This window comes from Puntigrus tetrazona, chromosome 9 (genome assembly GCF_018831695.1).
Source record: "Puntigrus tetrazona isolate hp1 chromosome 9, ASM1883169v1, whole genome shotgun sequence".
Classification (NCBI taxonomy): Eukaryota; Metazoa; Chordata; class Actinopteri; order Cypriniformes; family Cyprinidae; genus Puntigrus; species Puntigrus tetrazona.
Window position 1 is genome coordinate 14,999,738 of NC_056707.1, and position 26,051 is coordinate 15,025,788.

The following is a 26,051-nucleotide window of genomic DNA, read 5'->3' on the forward strand; positions in this document are numbered from 1 at the left end:
CTTAAACACCAAATAATTAACGAGACTGAAGACTAAAGTAATGACTGCTAGAAATTCAGCTTTGCCATCATAGAAATAAAATGCTTTACAAAAGAGGTATTTTTTGAAACTGTAGTAATTTTACAGTATTACTGTAAATTTGTTCAAATGGTGAGCATAATTGTAAAAACATTTTAATTTGTTCGAAAATTTATTCATTCGGGGCCTTTTTATAACTATAAACAAAAAAGATGTGCAAAACAAAACTTTCCGAGTCAGATGAAAAACATACCGAATGTCTCTTTTTTTATTTGTACGAAACATTTCCACTGATATTGCTTTCAGTGTGATAACTCAGTAGTTTTCCCTTAAGGGTACGAGCAACATCACAGTGGTCCTATAAGTTCTTTCAGTAAATGGCATTCACTAAAGAGGATCACAGCAGAGCTACTGTTTGATCCATACTCTCATCTGCAAAGATCATCTAAATGTCAGGTCAAATAGTGAATTAAACTATTGTTCCTTTCCATGAAAGAAAATAAATGAGTTCCCTATTGACACAGGGCTTTTCAAAGAAACATGAAGGCATCGACTTCACGATAACAATCTTCCTCAGAGACAAAGCAGCCGGGCATGTTTAACAAGTATTATATAACGCCGAATCTTAAATTAACTAGCTGAAAATTACTAATAAATAATCATCTGTCCGAACAGAGCATCACTCTGTTTGTCCAGCGAGTTTTTATTTTGAGGCGCTGTGTGACACGTGCTAAATTAGCATGCGGCTAACACGCTAACCTCTGCTAAAAAGAGGCCAGACAAATAAAACTTGCGCCATAAATTTCAAATGGTACCTATACTTGATTAATACTAAAAATCCTCCACCATTTCATCTTACTTCTTGTGACAACTCCATACACAATCCCAGAGAGAATGCTTCTTTTGAAGAAATTTAGCAGTAAAGTTTTTCTTCCTGTGTGGCATATAGTACTAAACCTGTATTAAGCGAATACGAATGAAGTGATTTGCTGTTCAATGTTCAGAATTGTTCTCTTATGTAAGAACTAATTCAGAAAATAATATACACCCTGGTGATGAAAAGAATGCATTGTGAAAATGTCAGGTTATTTTCATTCTGCTCTTACTCAGTGATTTGTATACAGGCGAGATAATTATAGTATCAATTTAATTGGGTGTTACCGCTCAATATCATCAACTTTTAACTCAAATCTGACAGCTCGTATTAGCAACTGTAACCACACCTCCATTTATTCACCTAATCACATGTGATCCAGGTTGACTGGACACTCCAGTTTAACCTGACAGACTAAGACTTTAAAGACCTGCCTCCATATTATGTGTAATAACAGTAATGATGTATGCATTTGACATTAACTGTACTCATCTAAGTGCTGCAAATTAGAGTGATTAATGGGTGTGTTTAACATTTTACACTTAAGCAGTTTGAACCTTTAATTACAGCAATTAGAGTTTTTCTCTTTCGCTTTTGGTCACCAAATGTAGAACTTCTAGTTCTTACGAATACGTTCTTCCTCTCCTTCTCTAAAAGATACAAACATCGCGGATCCTCGTATTACATTACCTCGGATAAAAACAAACTCCATATGTCCCCCGATCTATTTTACTTCCATCTCAGGACCAACAACGGCTTGTCATGTGTAACGAGTCCCTTCTGTTACGCATTTGCAATCTCTGAAAAATAAGGCGGAAAACATTTTTATCACTGTAATGGAAAATAAGAGGTTTTATGGGGCCACACATACAGATGTAACACACACCATAAGCCAAACCAACTAATGTAAACAATCAGCTGCCACATTGTTCCACATAATGCGGCCATTTAGAGCACTATTAGTTTGAACAAAGATTTCGAAAACCACTTCCCAGCAACCCATTGCACATTTCATGTAAGCGCCGAGTTACGTTTTATAAAATAGAAATTAAAAAAAAATAATCTGTGCAAAATAAATACACGTTATATGTACATTTAAAGCTATCGCTTATCCCAACCAAATGCATAGTAAGGAAAATAAACAACTATGGAAGTAATCGATATGTAATCGATTTGTACCACTTATTGCATTTCAGTAAAACACAGAAATTAACATAAAGGAGTTCAATCAATCTTCAGATTGTGCTCTTTCAAACATTTTGCCTACATGAAGCAAATCCCCTCAAAACATATCATAGTTTGGACTTTGTCCAACTCTTTGGTGTTCTGAAGCTACATTTAATTTTCTAATTAACCGGTGGCTCCCACACAAATTTCTGAAGCTGTTTCTTATCAAGTGCTGCTTTTAAGAGACATTAATTCATTGTGACTCAGCGTTTGTAGCTCACATTCTCATGACTGTTCTGCAGTTTGGTTCTGCAACCAAAACTGCAGCGCATTTTATGATTTACCTTGTGATACAAGTATGAGTAGTCATTTACAAGAATATTCTGGGTTCAGTAAAAGTTAAGCTCAGTTGACAGAACATGTGGCATAATGTTGATTACCGTAATTCATATCAACTTCCAAAATCTAGGTTACGACGGAAGTCAATGGAGCCAATCTTGTAAACGTTAACATTTAAAATTTTTCAACCACGTTGCCACAAGATGGATGATGATCAACATTATGCGATCAGTGGATTAGTCTTAACTTGTATTAAATCAGGAATATTGCTTTAAAGAAGATTAAAACTGCCCACGAGTTCTTGAACGTTGTACATTTTACATGGCATCTCCATTCTACAAGGTAAAAAAGGCACATTAAAAGTAGTTACGTCATACCTCAAAGTATGCAGACAAACAAAGAAACAAACAAAAATGTCAAAAAGAATGTCCCATCTGGCAAATGAGCCAAGTTCTCATCAATTAGCTGGTTTTGTGACCACAGGAGCCGTACCGACGGCAGGGTTTGGTCCTGTTGTACCTGATGAACTGCCAAAACCCAAGATTAACCAACACACCCAAATCCTAATTAGTATCATCAACAGAGGTCCTGATAGCCCTCCCGCGGCACCGTCAGAACAACGAGAGCGGGCGGCTCTAGTTCTGGTGTCTTTTCATGTGGAGGGCCAGGTGGTCCGATCGGGAGAAGCAACGGCTACATACGGCGCACTGGAAAGGTTTGGCCCCCGTGTGCTTCCTGAAGTGGCGCGTTAGCTCGTCAGAGCGGGCAAATCGCCAGTCGCACCCCTCCCACGAGCACTTGTATGGCTTTTCGCCTGCAACAAAACACAGGCCAATACAGGTTGAGGGGAGAACACCACCACAATTTGATGAGATAAAACGCTGTGTACTGCATGATAATGGCAATAAAAGGTCTTTCTATGGAGCCACACTCATAGGCTGCACGCAATAAGAGGTGTAGTCTGGTTCACAAACACATTTCAAATCTGGTTCTTTTTAGTGAATCAAATAAATGGAACACAGTGATCCTTATGAACCAGTCCTTTTAATGAATCAAATGATAAATTGTTCACCATATCAGTGACTGAAATAACTTCAGTCTGTAAAGATATTTTTTTGGTTGTGTTAATTAGCATATTGGTTAATTATATAATACGACTGGGCCTGTTTGTAGATTCCGTGTAAAAAGTTATTTTAAATCTACGCATTTATTACTAACGTATCTTTTAATGAAACGTTTTCACACAAATATTGCGCGACAGCAGTACCCCACCGACAATTGTGTCAAAAGCTCACATTTTTGTGTGATACTGTTTAATAAATGTCTTACCCGTGTGAGTACGTAAATGGGCCTTCAAATGTGAGGACTTGGTGTAGACCTTCTTACATCCTGATGTATAAGAATACAATAAATGTTAATACATACCATAACTTTTAAGCTCTTATCTATTATAGAAACTTAGAAAGAATGTGACTTAATTTCTTCTAGCTCATTTAGTTCAAAATCAGCATGACTGCATGTCTCTGACAAACACAAATGCCGATAGTTTGGGAAAAAGTGTTTCTGTCCATATCAAAGTCAAAAGAAGTTCTACAGAAAGAATAAGGTCATGTAAGCTTGGAACATCACAAGGGCGAGGAAATTTCCATTTTGGGGTGAACTACCCTTTGAACTAACATTCTGGCCAGCTCCGACTTGTCCAGCAGCCTCATACACAATGTCAAAAGGTTTTGCCATTGTGTCCTAAGCCTCTTAGTCAGTCAAAGTCCAACCTAGAGACCGGTAATTGCCCGAAGTTTAGTCATGTCAGTCCACAGTATCTATTCAACAACATTAAATCGCCTGAATAACCATTTAAGCCTGAGCTGCGTCATACAGTCTATGTGTAAAAAGCCGCAGCTTCTTTCAAAGGCCTCGAATGTTATTTGAAATAAAGTGTATGCTATAGTCACAAACTAAAGTGTCTAGATGCTAAATTCGATCTCACCTGGTACATCGCAGTGATGTATTCTCCTTTTGTCGAGATCCGGATTGTTTCTGCGGTTGTACTGGGCAGGTACTGCTTGCGTTTGGACAGAAAGCGCCGGTCCAGGGCTGAGACCTGCCATTTTAGATGCCATGCTAGCGGCATAGGACGGAGGTGGCGACAAGTTCTGTATGAGTTCTTTCCTCCTGTCTGGGCTGCCGGGTTCTGAGTTTGGAGGGGAGGGTGGTAGATAGGCCGCTCTCTTCTGAGAATGCTGACCAAACTGGGTAGGTAGCGAATATCCACTGTTGCTCATATTACAATGCGGTCGTTCTGCAATCTGGCCGGGGTGTGTGTGAATGCCGTTATACGTCGGCATCGGAGGGCATGTGGCATTGTGGGGATCTGTGCAAGGATGGCCACCATTGGGCTCGAGCTCCGAATTTAACAGCTGAAAAAGTGGAACGTCTGGGAATTCGAGGGACGGCTGCTCGTGCTTGACGTAAACATTGCTACCCGTTTCCGCAGCTGGGCTGTAGAGGTTTGTGTATTCTGGGTGCGTAATGGTGGGCGCAACCGAGCCGTGGCAACTAGAATAGTTGAAAGACGAATGCAGAGGTTCTGTCTTTATCTGTGGCGCCCCGGACCTCACGGGTCTACACATGCCGGTCCGTAGGTAGGTGACATCCGGTAAAAAAACATTCATGTTTATGCTGTATGGCGTGCCTTGGTCCATCGTGAGGGAATTGTCTTGACAAAACTTCTTATGGTCTGACAATGTGTGAAACTGAGGCGGCAGGTATCCATCCATGTCTCTTTTGATCTGAGGAACAGAAAAAATGGGTTTTCATTCAGCACAAAAACATACAAGTTTGTTCGGCAACATCCAACAACAATCCCTGAAAACATAGCAAAAATGTGGTTAGCATGTGCCTTTTAGCCAAATACCGTATCTGTAATCTTGCTATATTCAACGCAAATATTTCGTTATGTTGTAGTTTTACCATTGTCTGATTCTTTGTTGGTCTGTATACGCGACTCAGCTCAGTATTCACTTGCATAGTGAAAGGTTCTGGTACTGTGTGTGTTCTTATGGTGCCATCAGCATGATACTCTACAGTCATTAGTCACGTGGTATTTAGCTCTCAGCTGATTGGCTTAAAACACTGCATACATCCAGCCAAGCAACTGTCACTGACATGGCAAAGTTAATGTATAGCTTTCTTTCTTTATTATATATAACGCTCTGGCACAAACCTTTTAAGCTTTGTAGTGAACAATGCAGAAATGACTGAGAATTTTAGAAGAATGCATCTTCAACCTGACTGACTTTTTTCGGTCCAGTGTGTTCACATGTTTAAACACACTTTTAAACTCAAAGATCAGCTCAAACTTAATCATTTCATCCATTTCCAAGTACATCTCTAAATACACAGGCTTGTTGCTACCTTACACAGAAGGAGGAACCCCCATACAAGCTCCCTCTCTCCCTCTCTCTCTCTCTCCCTCTCTCTGCCATCCATAAACTAGGAAATACTCCATCTGAATTTAGAGCCTACAGCTGCTCTGCTGTTATGGAGTTTTCAGATTAAGGTCAGTGCAGAGTTCGGCACAATTCATCCAGCATGCTTCCTACATACAGTATAGCGTACCATTAGAAAACAGTACGATAAAACAGAAGCTGTTCAGCGATTATGTTACGCTTTAGATCAAAAGCGCAAACAACACAGGCATTTAGGAAAGCTTGCCACACAGCACTGTTTACCAATGTAACATGCGATTACAGATAGACTCTACCAGAATGTGATGCTTTGATGGAGTGTCATTAAATCCACTGTAATCGTCCTCTCTCAATGCCTCGTTCAGTTCTTAGAGGTGTTTTATTCTAGCCGTGGATCCCGCTCAACAAAGCGTTGCCCATAACCGCATGTCCTCTGCTGAAATAAGCTGGAGATCACGTCATTCAATATGCCGCAAATGAGAACGACACGACAGCCAGACCGAGATGTCAAGCGCTTTACGCGTTTGACAAGACAAATTACGCAACTGCCTCGTTTCAATGCCTCAAAATGGGGCGGGGCTTTGTCATCATACATTTAATAATTCACCCAAACAGGTTTGCAGGAGATGCAATAGTCTTCCAAAGAAAAAAAAACTAACAAGCATGGGAATGCACTTTAATAAATAAAAAAAAGATTTATAGCCTATTATTAAAACTGGCTGTCGTAAATGCCAGAACTTTACCATACAAATTCAGATGTTTTTGGTGTCACATGTTTTAGTGATGTATATGCCGTTGAATCACTATTCAGATATAACACGTTTTAGCTATTAAAATATTAATCAGCGTGAAATATACTTAGGAAACCACAGATGTAACCTAAACGGTCGCAAAACTCCAGCAGCAGTGACGAAAAAAGATTTTGTATAATACAAAACACGAAATAAATAATTATAATCAAATAATAATTATTATTATCATTATTAGTAGGCCTAAAAGGTGGGATACGGTTAAAAAAACTGTTAAAAATGACTTACTGCTGTAAAATTATATTAGGTAACACTGTCACACGTGCACATCTATCTATCTATCTATCTATCTATCTATCTATCTATCTATCTATCTATCTATCTATCTATCTATCTATCTCTCTGTCTGTCTGTCTGTCTGTCTATCTATCTATCTATCTATCTATCTATCTATCTATCTGTCTGTCTGTCTGTCTGTCTATCTATCTATAATTACATCTAAATCTTATATTAATAAATATTTAATATAATAGAACTATTAGTTTTCATAGCGATTTAGCCTATAAAAGACTAAAAATCACTATATCTGAAATAGCAATGTAATGGTCTTATCATCTGTTTTTTAACCAACAATGCTTGAAAGTAATCATACCAGACGAGCCACAAGAGTAAAACTATTCTGTTGTATTTGACTGAAGAGATCCTTCATTCAAGTGAATACAGTATGGAATTCCATGGAATGGGTTAATTCCCATTTATGCCTCTCTCTCTCTCTCTCTCTCTCTCTCTCTCTCTCTCTCTCTCTCTCTCTCTCTCTCTCTCTCTCTCTCTCTCTCTCTCTCTCTCTCTCTCTCTCTCTCTCTCTCTCTCTCTCTCTCTCTCTCTCTCTCTCTCTCTCTCTCTCTCTCTCTCTCCCCCTTGGGCCATATGTGCTGGTATGCAAAACTGCTTGACTGCACTGCAGCTGCCTGTGTGGATTGCGTGTTCTATGCCAACATGCTAGGAGAAGTGTTGAAGTAGGCAAAGTTGCTGCCAGGGACAAATATCAGGAATGTTTTGATTAAAATAGCACACGATCATAAACGATCAATTGCAATGTCTTGGTAAGCTGATTCGTGGACAAATTTGATGTCACTTAATGATCATTTAAATCATTTAAATGCTATGCTGTAAAAATGTTTAAAAAAATAATTAAATAAAAATGAAAAACTTACAGTTACAGGAAGTCAAACAGGCTTGTTTGCCTGGCTGTATGAAACCCCGTCAAAATGTTGCTGATTAGTAAATATGTGTGTGAAGTTTTCACTTTATTATGAAAGGAAACCAATATCACAATAAATGAAACATACAGTATGTGTTAGCATGACAAATGAATTGTGATGTCGAAATAAAGGCCGTTCCCATCATTTGTATGCGAACCTGCATTGTCCTGCTTTACAGAAGTATTTGAAAACCAAACATAGGTATATTAGGAAAACAAAGACACATGTCGGACAGGTTTAGTGATTTGCTTTGGGGCCAGACAACTGGAACAATGTGACGGACCTCTAATGTTTCTCTTTGTGAAGATAGACCTGTTTTTTCTGAAAAACACCATTGATTTACATTTGCAGCATTAATCAGATAATATTACAGTGTAAAATATTCTAACAGTATGCATAGTTCACCAAAAAAAAAAAAAAAAAAATTCTTACATCATTTAGTCATCCTCATCTCATTCAAAAACCCGCATGACTTAATTTCATCTGTGGAACATTTAAGATATTTAAAATTTTTATATATTATATATTTTTATATATTTATCAGTGGAGTCCAGTGTTGTTTTGGACCCCAATGACTTTTAGTGTGTTGACTAAAACAGTTCAAATGCTGTAGGTGTATGCTGGTTTATAGACAGCACACTTTTTTTTTTCTTTTTTTCTTTAAAATACTGCTAAAATACAGATTTTTCAATTCATTTCGTTGATGTGCTTGTCATGATGTCTTTTTGCATACATGCGCAAACATTTTGTTTAGCCAGTGCCTATGCCACAACGCCACACCGCCAACTGTTAAATCAAGATCCACTAAATCTAGTTATGTATTGAATGCGCATCAAAGGCGAGTATTTTCTGTTGCTCATTAGAGAATTTAAGGATCATAGCAGCCAGGGAGCATCTGTTGATGTTGGCACACGGACATCAGCATATGAATGCAAGTAATTCATGTCGCATGTCATTAAAAACTCAGAATATGCAGACAATTGAATGCCAGTCTTTAGAAAATGCCAAGCATGTGGGTGAGTATCTACTGTACATTAACTAATAAACTCACAACTATTTACCACAGATGAATTGTGAATTCTTCTTGTTTATCATTTTCAGGTTAAAATCATGCCATGCATTATGCAAATGGATTGTATTTTAACACAACATTCATGACACATATATATATACAGTGTGAGCTATAAGGTATTTTGAAAGTATTTGCATTAAGTGGTCAGATTCTCTCAAGCTCTACAATAAACACGTTCGTGCACAAGAAAACATATTTTATCCCGAAATTCAAATTCAGTACGTTTATTTTTTATGTTTTCTCAGAAGGTTTGCATTGAACACCAGTTGCATTAATATTCAGTGATATTTTAAGAAAAGCAGGTTATAATGTCAAGTGTAAAGTTTTAGTTTTAAAGGGTGTGGTGTGTCAGGAAGCCCACATTGTCAGTGGAATTACGGGTGGCTTACCAAAAAGCTTTTTAAGACAATATTTAATGCTCGATGGCACTGAAAAGAACTACTTAATCCATGTGAGCATTTGTGTTTATGTGACATGTGAACTAGCACACAGACAGAAAGAACAGAAAGAGGAATGCATCTGAATTACCTTTGGGGTTTTTTTATATTTTGGGCGTCTTCACGATTAAAAAAAAAAAGGGAAAGGTAGATTAGGCGAGTACAAACTGTTGCAAGCAAAGAGCCGAGCACCACCAAGACAGACATCATTGTAATCATATTTGACATAAGGATTTAACAGCAGTTATGTATATATATACACACGAGAGAAACATTACTGAAAAACAAAAACATTTGTTAATACACTGTGGAATAGCTAAAAAAACCCCTCCAAAGCTGTTTTTTTTACAAGATTTTTTCCAAAGTATCAAAGTCATCAGTCTTTTGCAGTCACGCTCAGAACAGGTTGCACGTTAATGACTAAAAGGGGTGAGAGTCAATCTTAGGCTTTTGATGAGGAGATTTGTATGATTATGCATAAACACTGTCAACACAACTTATATCAATCATAGCTTAGTCTCTTTCTCTGGTCCCAGACTCGCATGTTGTTCAGTTTGTTTGAACAGCAAATGTGAATCATAAAAAATAAGGCTGAAAAGCTGGCTGGCATCATCCACTTTTCCCTGGTAATATAATGTAGGCTCACCAAATGCAACAATAACAGTCACATTTAGCCACCATTGAATTCTGTCGACACAGTTATACCGAGGGACTGTTTGGACATAAAATAATAGTAATAATAATTTGAATCAGCTTCTATCAGATTAGGATTTGGGAGTGAGTAGGCATTTCTGTTAAAAACCCTAAGACAAATTAAAATTCGCGTAAGTTTATCCCAGTTTCTGTAAAAAGTCTATCACTCCGTGGATCTTTGATCTTTCAAGTTCACCAAGCCTAGCTGTAGAAAAACATTAATTAAGAAGCTGTTAAAACAAAATTACGATAATTTGAAAGTAATAAGTAAAGCAATCATGTGAAAATTATTTTGGGGTTTCCCACAGACTATTCAAAATCTTTTTTGTGGTACTAAAACCAGACATAGACTCGTTCTTAGACTCGCTGTTGTTGTTTTCCACCTTTGCTGTTACTTTTCCATCTAAATAATGTCTCTTCCTGGAGGATAATATGGTGTGAAGCTGTGCTTCATTTAAGCAATTCTGGTTTCATTCGTCCTAAAGTCAGTGTTTACTGAATTACTGCGTTTCTGTAAATATACCACATTTTGATAAAAAAAAAGCAAAAAGAAAAGAAAAAAGGGCATTAAAATCATCATCTTTACCACTTTTATAGCCTTACTGCGTTTAAATCAAATTCTTTCAAACTATTTTAACCCAAAGTTTGAAAACTGTCTGCTAAATCAAGACTAAAAAACTAATGATGATCATGTCGGAGTCATTGCTTTAGTTTGTCTATTCTTGGTGAATGTATAAACAAAACATGCAAAATTCTGCTGGTCACAGATTAGATTTTTTGCAATAATCAAAAAGCCAATGAAAAAATGCTATCGTGTTTGTGTGTGTGTGTGTGTGTTGTTTGTGCGTATGTGTGTGTGTTTTCTCGAGGGAACAAAGGTGATGCTAACTTTAGGATCGGCCTACAAAAATATGTCATCATGTAGCGCCACACAAGCAGCTGGGTAATGTCAAGAGGTCCAGGTTTGGCTGAACCAGCCTCTGCTGGTGGATACCGTATCTACACGTGAGCCATGAACTGAATTTCCATCAGCAAACATGGCAACCAGCAAACAATTTACATGAGAAGAATAAATAATATGAAAACACTACTGGTTTTAAGATATATAGAAAGTAATACACAAGGATCATATATATTTTTTTTAATTATTGAAAATCAAAACATGTACAAGCAAAAGTAAAAAATATCAAAATACACAGTTGCAAACAAGAGAAACATAGGTTATATGGCATAGCAGTAGTTAAATTTGAATTATAGAAATTCAACATGAATTTTATTTTACAAAATGTAATAATAACAATAATACATTTATATACTTTTGCAAAAAGGTTAATAAGAAGAGTCATTAAACTCGATGAAAAAAATGAAAATGTCACCATGGTTACCCATCATATTCAACAGAGAACATATATTATATTTACACCAATTTTCATTAAATAAAGCAATTGTTCCAAATAAGTCTTGTGAGGTTTGAAATTGTGAGAAAAGGCTAGTTTGCAACACAACAAAACCTAAAAGAGAGAGAATATGATATTAAGCTTGGACAAAGTAACATCTGAATAAACATTCAAGACCACCTGCTTCCCCAAACACCGAAGAAGATACTGCAGGTCTAAACACTGTTCGTGTTATGAGCAATTGTTATTATTTTTAAGACATTGTACAATATTTTCAAGTTCATAACAATCAGTTACTGTGCTGCCTATTTTTCCCAAATAAAATGAAGTCTGTTACTAAAGAAGGAGATGGCAACCTTGGCGTATCCTTGCAGCGTAAATCACGTGCGCCTTTTTTTAAACAAAAGACTGACCTGTTTCGAAATAGTCGGTGACGTAACCTTTTTTTTTTTTTTTTTTCGTAATAAACACCAATTATAGCGCACTCCAAAATAAATATGAAATATAAAAAAGCTGAAGATGATCAAATGCCCTTTCCATAATTACTTTATTCAACGTCTTGCGTCTGCTACGTCGATTTTAGTTTTATAAGATTCTACGAAAATGGTTATCACGAACGCTCTCTTAAGATTATTAAAACAGACATTATTACTATCACACGATAAAATTTTTCCATTTCCCTTTTTACCGGAAGCGGTTGAGACGTTCGAACCGGACCGACGAAGAAGAATAAACATCTAAAAGAGGCCCATTCTCCAGCTTTCCTCTGAGAAAACACCGTGAGGTAACTTACAATGTTGTTGAAACGCTTTCTCTGTGTTATTGTATGCACTGACGCTTCTACACGCTAATTAATATAGCATACAACATCTGCAGTCGTGTCTTTGTCCGCCTTAGTTTTTCTTTATTGCATGAAATGTGAAAAATTTGATGTGGGCCACTTGTTTTGTCAGAGAAGGCCAATCTCACTGCAGTGTCAGCTCTTTGCCTCTAGATGGCATTGTTTAGTCGCCAGTCATCTGGGCTCTAACTCTGAATATGGTTATCACATGGATAAAACATCTTCTGTTATTAATAGGACAATATTCCATTCTGCTTTGAGGTTTATTATTATTATCATTAATTAGTAGTTGAGTAGAGTAGTAGTTGCTGAATTACAGTAGGCCACGAATTCTTTAGTGTTATATGTTATTCCTTTACCTGATACAGTGCAAAATAAATTAAAATGTGAGACTTTTAAGCCCTTTGAACCGCTTCTTTGAGCATAATGTAAGTTGCTGTAATAATTTAGTAATTTAAATACATATATAGAGCTGCAATGTGCTGTCAGAATGCTATCAAATTTAATTTGCAAATGAGGGAACCAGATCTCTCTAGAGTAGCCCATTAAGGTATGAAAAAGTTTTGATCCAATTATGTTTTCCCCCGTGCGTTACAATCATCCATGATTGTGTTACAACAGATGACAATGCACACTCCATCGGTCTGCCTTTGTCTGTGCATTTTGCTTGACACAGTTTCATTTCCTTCTGATCTTTGCAATCATTTCCACACCATTATTTTTGCTTGTTTGTAAGAGAGAGCACAAGTCTAATGTTGCTCTCTGGGGAAAAGTTCAATATAATTTGTTAATTAAATGGATTAATTTAATTACAGTAGCTCCAAAAACATTCATCAATATAATTGTTCCTCTAGCTCCAATTTAATTAATGTTTAAGTGAAAACAAGTCAGTTTCAAATGTACATAATACTTCGCTACAGTACATGCCCCCCCCCCGCCGCCCCTCGCCGCCTATTCATTTTCCATCTCAGATCCTCATCGCACAGAAGCCTGTCGGTGTTTGTTTGATTTTCAATGATACAGCGTCGCTGAAACCAAACATTTATTACAGCAATTTAATTTAACCTCTCAACAGGCTTTTACAAGACGACCAGAGGGATAGCATCAGTGAAAGGCACTCAGTGTTCAGTTATTAATCTCCTGCCGCCGTTGGCCCTTTCATAAAAGGTAAGTATTATCCAAACTCCAAACATACCACTGCCATTCAAGCTGTCTCGAATTTCATCGCAATGTGGACCAGATAGAGTTCAATTCTCCCGTGCAGGCCAAAATAATAAAAGATAATTTTGGCTAATCTGCCCAAGGAATGTGGAGCGTTTGATGTAGACAGTGGTGGATCTTCAGTTGAAATAATTGCATATTGACTCGGTTGGGACGGTTGGCTCAGGTACGCTCATCTGTGTATTACAGGTGTTCTCCTTGCTAGACAACCCATCCCTTGTTTAGGAAAGAGAGAGAGAGAGAGAGAGAGAGAGAGGATTCATCTGATAGCAGAAACTGCTTTTTTTGTTGAATGCTGGAAAGAACAAAATCACATGGGAACACTCAAGTGTATCCAAATTTAAAGGAATTTAATGTAAGTTAATGTGAGAATGGACTAATGATTGCTAAGTTTTTAACTCTGTGCAAAACAGATTAAAAAACATAAAATAAAAAGCACTATTTTTATATACATTATTTTCCTCTGTCATGCACTCAGTTATATAGATATGTGACTAATAATCTGAAAGGTGATCTGTTACTTTATGTACAGTAAGAAAGTAGAACACATAGATATTTAGTTAAATATAAGAAAACCTTTGTCGTGCTGTTTTTGTTCTTATAAAGTAATAGCTCAACCTGAATGTTTCTAAACGTTTACTAACCGTCATGCCATATATGATGAAATTTTGCATTAAATGCCTTGTTCACCAAAGATCCTCTGCAGTGAATGGGTGCCGTCAGAATCAGAGTTCGAACAGCTGATAAACACATCAGAGTAATCCACAACACGACTCTAGTCCATCATTTAATGTCTTGTGAAGCAAAAAGCTGCATTTTTGTAATAAACAAATCCATCATGTATGGCCTTTCGGGTTTTCGTCCAATTTTTTTTCCTGGGTGAACTACTCTATCTTCATGAAATCCCATTTTGCGCACTGATACCGACTCATAGTTTTTAAAAAAAAAAAGATTATTCATAAATTTAGTGTTAAAACAGTAAGCTGAACTTGCGAGCTTATCGCCAACTCGTTTGTTTCAAAACAATGTATTTACGTCTCTGAGCGGTTTGTATATTTGAAGCAATTAAGGAACAGCACAGCAATGCTTTAGTCAAACATACAAAGCTTATCTACTCCAGCATAACGAGTTTCACACTGCTACATGGGTAAATATTTGTAAGCCTCGCGGAGGACGTTTTGTAACCAAAAAAGCGTTGAATCAAGAGAACATCTGTCCAATTGCTACATCAAACGAATAAGATTATAATGCTGTAATATTCACTCAAGGCTCAGATCATTATGCCTCTATTCATCTGTGAGATTGGAGGAAACAGTTGCCAGTTTTGGGGGCAGCAGGAAAAATATCCTACACAACAGATGTTAGGTGTTGAAATAGCTTACACTGGCCCCAAAAAGTATTTAGACTCTTAAGCCACACTTAAATTACCAAATCATATTTTATTCAGCTAAATGGCATCTGCAAACAAATGATTTTCGCAGAGCTGACATTCTCAGACATTTGTGCAATTACTTTTACCCAGATGTCGGATCAAGTTTACACAGGTGTCCTAGCAGAGGAACCACAGGTGCCCAGTCTTCATTTTCGACATTATTGAACACTATTGTCGCATTATTTAAACCCCGACAAACTTTTCAAGGACGCATTTACTGAGTCCATAATTACATTCATGTTATGAGTGATAACTGATTAACGGCTAATATTAATTTGAAACAATTTAGCATAAATTCAAAACGGAAAGACTTATAACTAAAAATGAAAATGCAGTTTTAAACGAATCGCACAATTATAATGCACAATATAAAAAGAATACGTATTCATTTAGAGGTTTGCTAAAGATTATATAAAAAAAACAATTAGTGTTTTTAAAAATCGACTTTAGGTGCTCAATGTACAATTTAATTTGTAAACATGTAATTTAAAAAGAAAATCAAATATCGGTCGATAAACACTATGGTATAGATCTATACAGTAGTGTATCCATAATCGTTTTTTTTTTTTTGCTTGAATTTTGGCTTGTCTTTCTTAAAATGCTTCTCTCTTTAACATGCTGTGATGTTTATTTTCAAGTATGACTTCTAATCGTCTAAAAACATGAGGCCAGCTGTATAATTTTAAGATTCTATTACAGAATGTTTATGATTATCTGATTATTAATCTACAAACCTGCTTTCACTGCTGGTTAATTATCTAAGTTAGAGGCTGTATTAGGTAAAATGCTATATATATATATATATATATATATATATATATATATATATATATATGAGCTGAAATATAAGAGTAACTGGTCCTTCCTTAGCCGCCGCATTCCGAGCCATTAGCTGATCTGTCCACACCTCCTTCTGTTTAGTCATTGGCCAGATTCCTTCAGAGCCGACCACTAATCACATGACAAAGCTGTCTCTATTAGCCTCTGTCTACCCCTCCCTTCCCTTCACTCATCTCTTCGGCTTCAAGTACATGCACAGATTTGCCTATTATTATTCTCTTTATTGTTGTGCTAATGAATTATTTGACCAACAGTATTATTTACTGTCATGTGAAACGCGCTGGTTAAGCCCCGAAAGTGATGTGGAATACTATGATAAAGCTAAGCCTCTTCTGGCTCAAGTCAATAAAATCTAAACAAAGGGGCACCTTCACCATTAAAGCCATCAGTGTCTTGTGAAAAACAGACCTGCCAATCAATGGACTGCTCCAAAGGCATCTGGTTAAACATGTTGTGCATTCCTAGCGAAAAAAGGGGAAATTAATTAGGTTTTATTAGAAGGATTGGTACAAAAAAACGCTTTAAATAGACTCCAGTCTACCCTGGGAAATGTCTCAATGCGATTGTTCTAAGTGTAATCAGATATATATGACATACTTTTAGAATTTACTGTACGCATTTGAACACTTACGTACTCTTAGAATGTATGTTTGTCTTCATATTGCATAGCAAAATAATGTCATTTATATGTATTATTTAATGTATTATATTAATGTGTCAGCTTTTATTTGTGAAAATATTAAGCTTCTTATATGCATTACGCCATTTAAACATGCAGGCTGGTATTCCACTTAAATAACACAAGCAGTAATCTATCAAAAAGCCATGCAATGAGAAATGATCACAGCGGGTCATACATTAGGCTGCATTATTTTAATTATTATTCCATCACAGGTCAGAAGAACAAAAGGTCCGGAGTACAAAACTCGCCATGTTTCTTGATCGCTATCCATTTGTTGAGTTTTACCTGGGGGCATCTTACCTTTCCCTTCATAATTAAGAACACTTTAGTATCAAACAGTACAGAGGTTTCTTCTGAGGTATTAATTAGGACTTTATTTATGCAGATCCCTTGAAAAATTTGCATAAAATCTATTCCACAGATGGGTTTATGGATGTAATGAATGTGCAATGCTGGTATAACATCTGGTTCATCATAACAATGCTTGTCTTTTGGAAAAAAAAACAACTAAACAATGAAGACACATTTGTGTAAACGTTTCTGCTACTTTGTTTTAAACAAGTTTAAAAACATAGCGATCAGGTTAAATTAGGTGACATTTTTCGGTTTTGAGAGACGTGATCAAGATAAATGCTGAAATGTCGATGTCGTTTTAATGTTAAAGACGCTTTGTTATTAGACGCTTCATCTGTATAGTGTGAATATTTTAACTAATAGATTTGTCCCCAATTACTCAAACTTTTAGAATATAGATAGAAATAAAGCAGTAAAGTTTATAAATATAAGTATATAAATATAAGTAATTGAAATCTAATAGGCAAGCAGACTTAGCAGAATTAAAATAACTAATTAAATGTGTACTTTACAACATTAAGTGTTGTTTTCTTCTCATTAGTGTAAACAAAGACAAGTAAAATTGAAAGTACAACAGTTTTGCCCTCTTTCTTTAATTTGTTTATACACTCTTTTTGCAATTATCGTGAATGCATTATAAATGGACACCTGCGTATTTATAAATGAATGTAGAATATTAATCCTTTGCAAAAATTGTTGTTCACTGAGCCTTTTTGTTTAGTGTTGTTTTTTTTTTTTGTGCAACTCTCAAAGAAATCCACAGTGCAAGCAAACTCCCTTCTTTTGGCGGCTGAAGCACCACTTGGCACGCAGACCCAAAATGTGGATCGTTTCTGGGCATTCAGCAAGATTTCAAACGGGGGGCGCTGTGCTCTCATCCTCCGCCGGCTACAAGGTCACTGGAGTATTGATAAATCACACAGCTGTGATTCCCCCCTGACAGCTCAAACTAACATCAACCTGGATGGGAGAGAACAAAAGACCATCAAGCGGCCCTTTTCTTGACACTTTTATTCAATCACGGCCAGATTGCTTACGACAGCAGCAGCAGCTGTTTTGTCTTCATCTTTCCCCATTTGATAAAGTGTGTCAAGTCATATTTTTGTAAGTATTTCACGTCACCCCTGCTGCGTGAAAGCGGCTCCCGTTTGGCATATGTATTCCACATGAGGGGATCATCAAATGGGTCAGGGTTTAATGACATCCCTCCCAAGGTCATCAGCCATCTAAAAGGGAAGCTGCCACAAAGCTACAAGCTGAGGGTCAAAGATAAGAGCACGCTGGGAGATATCTCAGATAAAAACCAGAAAATTAAACAATGAGGGAACGCGGGAGCGCTTTGATTGTGTTGTTCGGTGCGATTGTTATTTTGGGTGCACCAATTCACAGAGTGTCGATGTTAACCTTGTCCTCTCAGGATAGAGGTTACTGATAGGACTAACACATTGTTTGTTTTAGAGCTCCCAGGAATGGGATTTCCATTCCCTGTTCGGGTCCAGTTATAGATTGCATTTGCAGCAGTTGTTTTGTAAGGGTGATGTGTGATCACAATTACAGATGATTGAATGCTCTCTGATGGGGTGAGTGAGGGGTGAAAGGCGGTTTGAAATGACAGAGGGTCAGAGTCTTGCGAGAATATCATTTCTGTTGGCTAAAGTATTTATATGGGACGTTTCCTACCAGTGGGTGGTGCTGAAAGCTATATTGTTTTGGGGGATGCTCATGGTTTATTTAGGGATTTGTGTTTGAAGAGACAAATGAAACCGGTCTCTCTCTTTCTGAATGGCTTTCAATGTTTGGTTAATGTTTCCAAAGACAAACACTTGCTCGTGTTAACTACAGCATGGCTGCCCAAACTTGAAGCAGGCTTGAAGTGGTGCGCAGTGTTGCAAGCAGTTTTTTTTAGTGTTCCCAAACTTGAAAACAAACAACACTTTTTAAGCCTCCAACAACATGAAACATTGTCTTTGAACACTAGCGATTAATTAAGTTTAAATGGTCAAACATGCAATCTGGAAAGCATACACCATTTATCAGGTGGGGACACCTTACTCTTGAGTTGGACAGAATCCCAGTTTTACACTCGACGCAGAATCACTCAGCTCCACACAAAAACAGATGCACTGTCCATATGCTCACCTCCAGAGAAGGAGGATTCAAGCAGCCCATCTCCTTCAGGTTAAGAGATGAATGGCAATCAGTCATTAATCCCCTGATATCCCCTCTGTTTAGACTCTTGGATTTCACGCCAATACTTTTATTCTTTTATTCAGCTCTTTAGCATTTCAAAGTCTTGACTGTTTAGAGTGTGCCTGTTGTGTGTGTGTGTGTGTTATATAACTTTAAATTACTTTGAACTTCTATACTAAAGTTTTGTAAATAACATGCATTCATTTGTTTCAGTGTATTGTAGTTTCAGGAATATATATATATATGACAGACAGACTGACTATGAGATCTGAGGTTTTTAAATGTTTATATATGCTTTCTGAGAAAAAGAAAGATTAAACTTCATGATCAAAGGACAAAAGTGTTTAAATAAATAAATAAAACTGTTGCTGGTAACACTTTTCAATAAGCGTCATTAGTAAACACTAGTTGAGAATGAACTATAGCTATTTCTACAGCATTTATTAATCTTGGTTAATGTTAATTTCAACTATTGCATTATTAAAATCGAAAGTTAACATTGGTTAATGCATTTCGAATTAACATGAACTCACAGTTAACAACTATTTTCATTAGATAACATTAACAAAGACGACTAAACACCGTAATGAATGTATTGTTCATTATTAGTTCAAGTTAGTACATTAACTAACATTAACTAATGAAACCTTATTGTAAAGTGTTGCTATTTTTTTTCTCCACTCTCAAAACAAGTATAAACTATTCTGTATATGTGCTGTTGTGTTTTAAGTTTCTCTGGGAATGACAATTAAGGTAAACCACAAACCAGCGGATTAATATTGTAAAGCCATAAAGTCTATGTTTCCCTCCAACTGAGGTGTTATCAATTCACATGAGACTTAATTAAAGAATATTTATCCAGTTTAAATCATCATATTTTGAGCACTTTTAAGACTGCAGGCTAAGGCCAGCGTTGTTCACTGTAAACTGTATGTCGCTAAAGAAATTGCACACAGAATTCTGTTTATTAGTCCTCAAGTATTATTTTATTATGCCAAGCATAATAACATACAGCAGTGAAATATAACAGTGCTGCTGTATAATTACAGTTCTATTAATGTCATTTTACAACCATGACACGCTGCGCTATTCACATACATTTAGGCCGTCAAGGACAATGCTTGGAAATTGTCAGAATATTCATTAAGAGACACATTTTCACCAGCTCAATGACATCTTGCATTTCACAGACGATTGTGAGACGTTTCAGATAAATGACTTTTTTTTTTCTATTAACAAGTCTGTGCCCAGCATTATCAATTCATAATGGTTTTCTTTACAGCATTCTGCAGCAATACCTTATCAAAGAATAGCAGCCCTTCTGAGCTGGGGACTCATTTTATGTTGAGAAAGGCCTCCTGAGAACTCTAATATTTCTGTGAGTGCCATTGACTGCCTGCAACATTAGGAGACGCTTACAACGACACCGCGCAGCTGTGAAAGAAAGTTTGTAACCTATATGGAATTCTCTGGATTTTTCTGTGTATGGCTTTTGAAGTGCGAGATGATCTTTTTTTTTTTAAGTAATAACTAAAGTTGATCTTATTTTTTATTTATTTTGGGAAGCTTTTTATGCCTCGCATATTGATTTAGACTTAACAGGAAATGAGCGAGAGAAAAGGGGCGTGGGATAGGGTCATGACACGATCCAATTTACTGTGGCGCTCGTATCTCCGGAGCAAACCGGTGCACCAGTGAGATGATAAAAGTAACCGCCATACTTTTATTAAAGAAGCGATTTAAACAATCAGGATCATTGACAGAACAATGTTAGCTAGTGAGCAATGTCAGGAAAAGAAGATCTATGATGGATAGATATGAAAGTGCAATAGATATAAAGCTCTGTGATATTGACAGCTTGAAACGGGGGTAATTGGAGTCAAACAATCCAGTCAGTTCAGCAGAAATCCAAAGGGTTCACTAACTTTTCCTCACAGCCGACGTAAAGAAAGTACCTAGGTGTTCTTTAGAGTTTCCCAAAAATATAACTTAAGTATATGCAAACGGTGATTTTGCATATGCTGCATGACGGTTATTCTGATATGACTTGGCTGATATTAAACCGCAACTCGTAGCTTTTTTCTGGTAAATACACTTCAGAAGCAAAGCAGCTCATTCGTAATTAACTCTAAATGTATTTTGTCCTGCAATTCCAGCTTTGGAGTGAATTAATGGCACCGCAGATGAGTCGGACCAACTTTGAGGAGCGCTAAAACAAAAAGCCATAAAATGATCACCAACGCTCCCTGGAATGACAAGTATTATCAACAAAAATTAATCAGCCGCATCTTTTCATGAACTCAATTAATAATGTGCAACAACAGGGTCTTTTTTTTCTCGGGATGAAAATTAATTAGCAGTGGGAAGGTCACTCCGAGACGCTGACATCACTCATCAGAATGGTGTGGCAGTTCTAATTATTTGTCTTCCAGGCTTGGGTGATCAAAAATTATTGCAATACCTGAGCAACATTTAGAAAAAGCCGCGTTTTAAACCCGTTTAATTAGACGTAGCTATTTGATTAATGCCATGTAAGCATTCCAGTTCAGCCTCTTATCAGCGTTCTGACAAGTTTGGTGGTCACTCTTCTGTGAAAGACGTTTCATTGACGCTAACCGACTGTTTAGTATCTAATTCACTCATTTCGCAACAATTAAAAAGCTATTTGCTAGGAGAGTACTTGTTGATATCAATAAAGATGTTAGGAACTTTGACAAACCACCCAGTGTCACGGAGTGCTGCTATATGCATCACAGAAGACACAAGTGACCACAAATGCTGAATGCCACACTTTATTCAGCCAGATTTGCAGATATATATTTTTAATGAATTATTATTATTATTATTATTATAATTTTTTGGTAAGCCAAACCCTTTGACTTGTTCGTTTAAACTACCTCCTGAGATTTTAGCTTAATATTTAAATGTAAACAAACCATTTTCTTTTGTCATTTGCAAGTAAAATGTAAATCGTTTGAAATAATTATATATATATATATAATTTAAATAATTTTAATGCAGACCTGTTGAATCCTGCATGTCAAGGTCCACATGAAGAACAGATCCGAGCAGTCCCAAGTCTAACTCCACTGTAGGCTCAAGTATCCCCTACCATAACCACATCAATTCACATTACCTGTAAATTAGCGAAGTTCTACTTTCAGGCGCGCAGTACATTTGATCCAAATAGACTTTAAATGCCATTTCTGTTCCTATTAACCTACGGAGCAGCGTGGCAGATATTTCCATGAGGGTGTGTGGATGAAAAACAGGGGCTAATGGCTTAGTTGTGACAGCGCTTCTCATGATGATTTATGATTCTGTGTTTAACTTGATTACTCCACTGCTGACTCTGAATACTATTTCAATTAGTACACTGAAGGTCACATCGCCAAATCCCTCCATAATCTATTCCTATTAACACTAATGCAGGGAGTATCCATATCTGTTCACCCTTGTTGATTCAAATCATCCCTGTTCCTAACAGGAGGCTTGTTTACCAGTTTACTGGTTTAGACATATCCGAGATGGTAATTTTCAATCCTTAGCATATCATTAGCCCTCTCACTTTTGACACACAACTGGAAGGGACATCTCAATCCCACATCCCTTGATATTTTATTACTTTTCATAATTTTTTTTTTTCTCCATCAAATTACTTTTTAAAATAATATTTTTATGTGACTTGACTTTTATACCAGGTTCTTAGACCGTTATATACCAGCGTCTTTCATAAACAAACTGCAGATATTATTATTGTTTTTGAAATAATTTTGGACACTGGATAATGTGTGCTATTTAGTTAAATAAATTAAATTAAATTATTATTTTTTTTTTTTTTTTTTATATTTACAACATGGACATATAAAACAGAGATGTGCGCGCATTCTCAAAATTTCTGCTTCTGTGTTTGGTGTGATGTGATTAATGACTACAGACAAAAATATTAGTTTTTGGGTGCGCTGTTCTATTTAAGGATAAATCTTGAGAGGCTCTAAGCATGTACTGTTCCAAAACTGTTTGTTTGAGAAAAGTTTCCCACTGCAGTTTAGCGATTCCTTAGTCACCCATCATGTGGAAAAGGCACTTTTTAGAAAGTAAGATGAAAGTGCTGACATTGACACGGGATGACAGAGCTCCATCGAGGGATAGGTGAACCACTTTGGCAAAGTGACATCAATTTTCAAGATGATTTACTCTAACCATAACGCTCTTCTGGAGAAGGGGCAAAATTTCCAAAGTCTGATTTACCCCCACTGACAGTCGCACAACTCCTGCAACAATGTTTCCAAGGCTACTAGCGAATGACGAGTGGTCATGTCTGTAGAACCGTCCCCATTGCTTTGATTTATGGGCGGGGGATCCAATAAAAATGGCAATCAAATCAGCCCAGCCACTTTACAGGTAGTAGGCTGTCTGATTAAGTTGTCGAAGGCATGGCTAGGGTTCAGAATGATTATTCTGAGGAGCCGGAAAGGGGTCCATTCCCACTGCCAACAAGGACACCATTCATCTCCCGCTGTGTTCTTACCCCTCTGTGATACATATCCAAAATAACTGCACATCTACTGCTCACGTCCCCTTACTGAAGGTTATTTGTTGTCTGAAGGACTCCTCTTGTCAAGATATGATGAATACCATGTACACAGACAGGGGAGCATCAAAACCCGGATTAGCCAGAAAACTCACTGATCTGTGAATAACCTAAAAAAGAGGAGCTGAAGATTAGCGACGACGCTTTTAAGAATGATCCATCAAACTCAACTACCAGAGGAGTGCGAATGAATCATCCGCCTTGATTTTTGAACCCGCTCTCCGCGACTCCAGCGCCGTCATGTAGCGCCGAGAATCCGTGGGAGAATGTTATTAAATAAGCGCTATTAATTTCCACACAGATCATTTCTTATCTGGCCTTCAGAATGAATTATTCACACAATGATGTCACAGATTGCTGAATTAATCTCCAGTCTTTTGTATTCAACCGTGTTGACCAGAAAGCCTAAAGCGATGTCAATGATTTAGCCCCTCGTGAAAAAGAATGCTTAATGGAGAAAGGGAAAATCCCTTAAGAGCACGTGTGACTTATTTTCTCTCGTTCGCAATACAATGGAAGTAATGGCTCCGTGTTAACCTTCGGGAGAACGAAGGACAGTGGTATGAATAAAAGGGCATTTCCCAAACCGCAGGGGCAATTTTTACTTTTTTTTTTTTTTTCAGAAGAATGCCAACGCTACAGGTCCGTATGGTTTCCTGTCGCTATGCCCCTGCGGCATTCAGCGATCACATGACCGAATTAACAGCATTGTCTCAAGATTTGCATTGGGGAAACTCGGGGGCCGGAGCACTACTAAGCCAGGCCTGCTTTCTTTCAGGTCCGGGGGGACCTCAGGCAACAGGTAAAATAATCAATTTGAAATGTTTTCGCTGCTCTGAAGTAATGACAGCATATTTTCAGGCTGTTTACCGCCTGTTTTAGGAAGTCCACTGCAGGAAGTGCATTGGATCAAAGTCCGGGCAGCTGGTTTAGCTGTTAGTGTGTGTGATAAGTCAAATGAAATCACCCTCATTGTTACATCGGAGTGACTTGTCTCAGTGTCTGACAGGAAAAAAGCAGGAAGAGGAAAATGGAGCTGATAGTTGGAGTTGCCTGAGTAATAAAAAAAAAAGGCCACGGGCAGCCCTCCAACTTCGAAACAGAACAATCGAGCAGAGAAGCTTTTGTGATAGCAACACAATCACCCCCAAGAAATAATAGTCCTTTATGCAGAACAGGCACAGGCAAATCTTTCTAGACATAAATCTAACCAGGGACCACAAACATGGCAATTATAACCGTGCTTGGCTGTGATGTCTTTTTTATTCCTTGGCAGTAATGTTTTTATTTCCATACAGGACAAAAAAAATTATAATCTGACAATATGATATCTTGCTTCCTTAAAGGGACAGTTCAACCAAAAACCAAAACAGTCATTATTTGGAAAATCTTTTTATTTGAAAGTAAACAGAATCCAGGGTTGTTGTTTTTTTGAAACATTTTCCATTGGAACCTTTTTTAAAAATATCTTCTTTTGTTTTTCACAGAAGAAAATAGGTCATACAAATTTGGAGTAACATGAGAAAAGTGATGTTTTATTTTTTATGTTTTTGGCTGAGCTATTTTTTAAAAATCTTGGCGTTAAAGTTGCAATGTCTTGAATCATAACTAGACTCAAAACATTAAATATATACCTATGCTTTACATTTACAACCAATGAACAACCGGGAATACTTAGTCATACTTTCATCAACACCTTCATCGACCTAATCTTTTATTGTTTTCCACAGAAATCATATAGGTCATATAGGTTTGGAGCGAGGTGCATAAATGAGAAAAATCTAACATTTTGGGGGGAACTATTTCTTTAAAATTTTTATTTTGATTCACCTTTATTTTGGCCCTCTTTGGCCTATCGAAGTTACAATGTATTGAAGTATATTCACAAAAAACAGTCAAGTCCTTGCTAATTCTTAAATATTATTCCATTAAAAAAAAGAATGCAAGTCATACAGGTTTGAAGTAACATGAGGGTTTACATGGTGAACTCCTTTTAAAAGTAGTAGCCTGTTTTTACCATTTTGTCAAAATGACCAATAATTCAGAAGCTAATTTATTTTTTCATTTTTGCATTAAATGCCTTGAAGCGTAATTACACTAAAAACGTCCCTCTACACTTTTCCGTCATGTCCTTGCTATTCTTAAAGCAGAAAGGGGAATTCTTGCAACTCGGTGACTGTCTAAATAACATGCATGAAACAGGAAATAACTATTCATTGATTTCTGTTTCCAGAAAGATCAATTTTATTCTTCCTTTGTTTTCCAAGTACAATGCTCCAAAGCTTCTTGCAGCTGGATATATCCTGTACACCAAAGAAGAAAAGAGGCTATTAATCAAATGGTGTTGGTGCAAGCACATTGTGTTGTCCTGCACAATAGAGACAACCTAAAGTGCTCTTGTTACGCTGCCAGTCGCACATAT

The 26,051-nt window shown here is 37.0% G+C and overlaps 1 protein-coding gene and 1 long non-coding RNA gene across 2 annotated transcripts; one reads left to right on the forward strand and one right to left on the reverse strand.

The window, feature by feature from the left end:
- Window positions 1-1,726: 1,726 nt before the first annotated feature.
- Window positions 1,727-6,933, reverse strand: klf5b (Kruppel-like factor 5b). The gene is made up of 4 exons (XM_043248244.1): window positions 6,162-6,933; window positions 4,386-5,187; window positions 3,728-3,787; window positions 1,727-3,212 (listed from the first exon to the last, which is right to left on the reverse strand). The coding sequence occupies exons 2-4, from the start codon at window positions 5,173-5,175 to the stop codon at window positions 3,034-3,036; spliced, it is 1,029 nt and encodes a 342-aa protein (XP_043104179.1). The 5' UTR covers window positions 5,176-5,187; window positions 6,162-6,933; the 3' UTR covers window positions 1,727-3,033.
- Window positions 6,934-11,951: 5,018 nt separating this feature from the next.
- Window positions 11,952-24,420, forward strand: LOC122352062. The gene is made up of 3 exons (XR_006251838.1): window positions 11,952-12,259; window positions 13,392-13,483; window positions 24,253-24,420. It is a non-coding gene; the product is annotated as an uncharacterized LOC122352062 (long non-coding RNA).
- Window positions 24,421-26,051: the final 1,631 nt, after the last annotated feature.

Coding starts and splice junctions, on each gene's coding strand:
- klf5b (XM_043248244.1), bottom strand. CDS start 5,175: ATGGATGGATACCTGCCGCCTCAGTTTCACACATTGTCAGACCATAAG. Junction 3,788..4,385: donor ACATCACTGCGATGTACCAG/GTGAGATCGAAT, acceptor CTTATACATCAG/GATGTAAGAAGGTCTACACC. Junction 3,213..3,727: donor CCATTTACGTACTCACACGG/GTAAGACATTTA, acceptor GTTTTGTTGCAG/GCGAAAAGCCATACAAGTGC.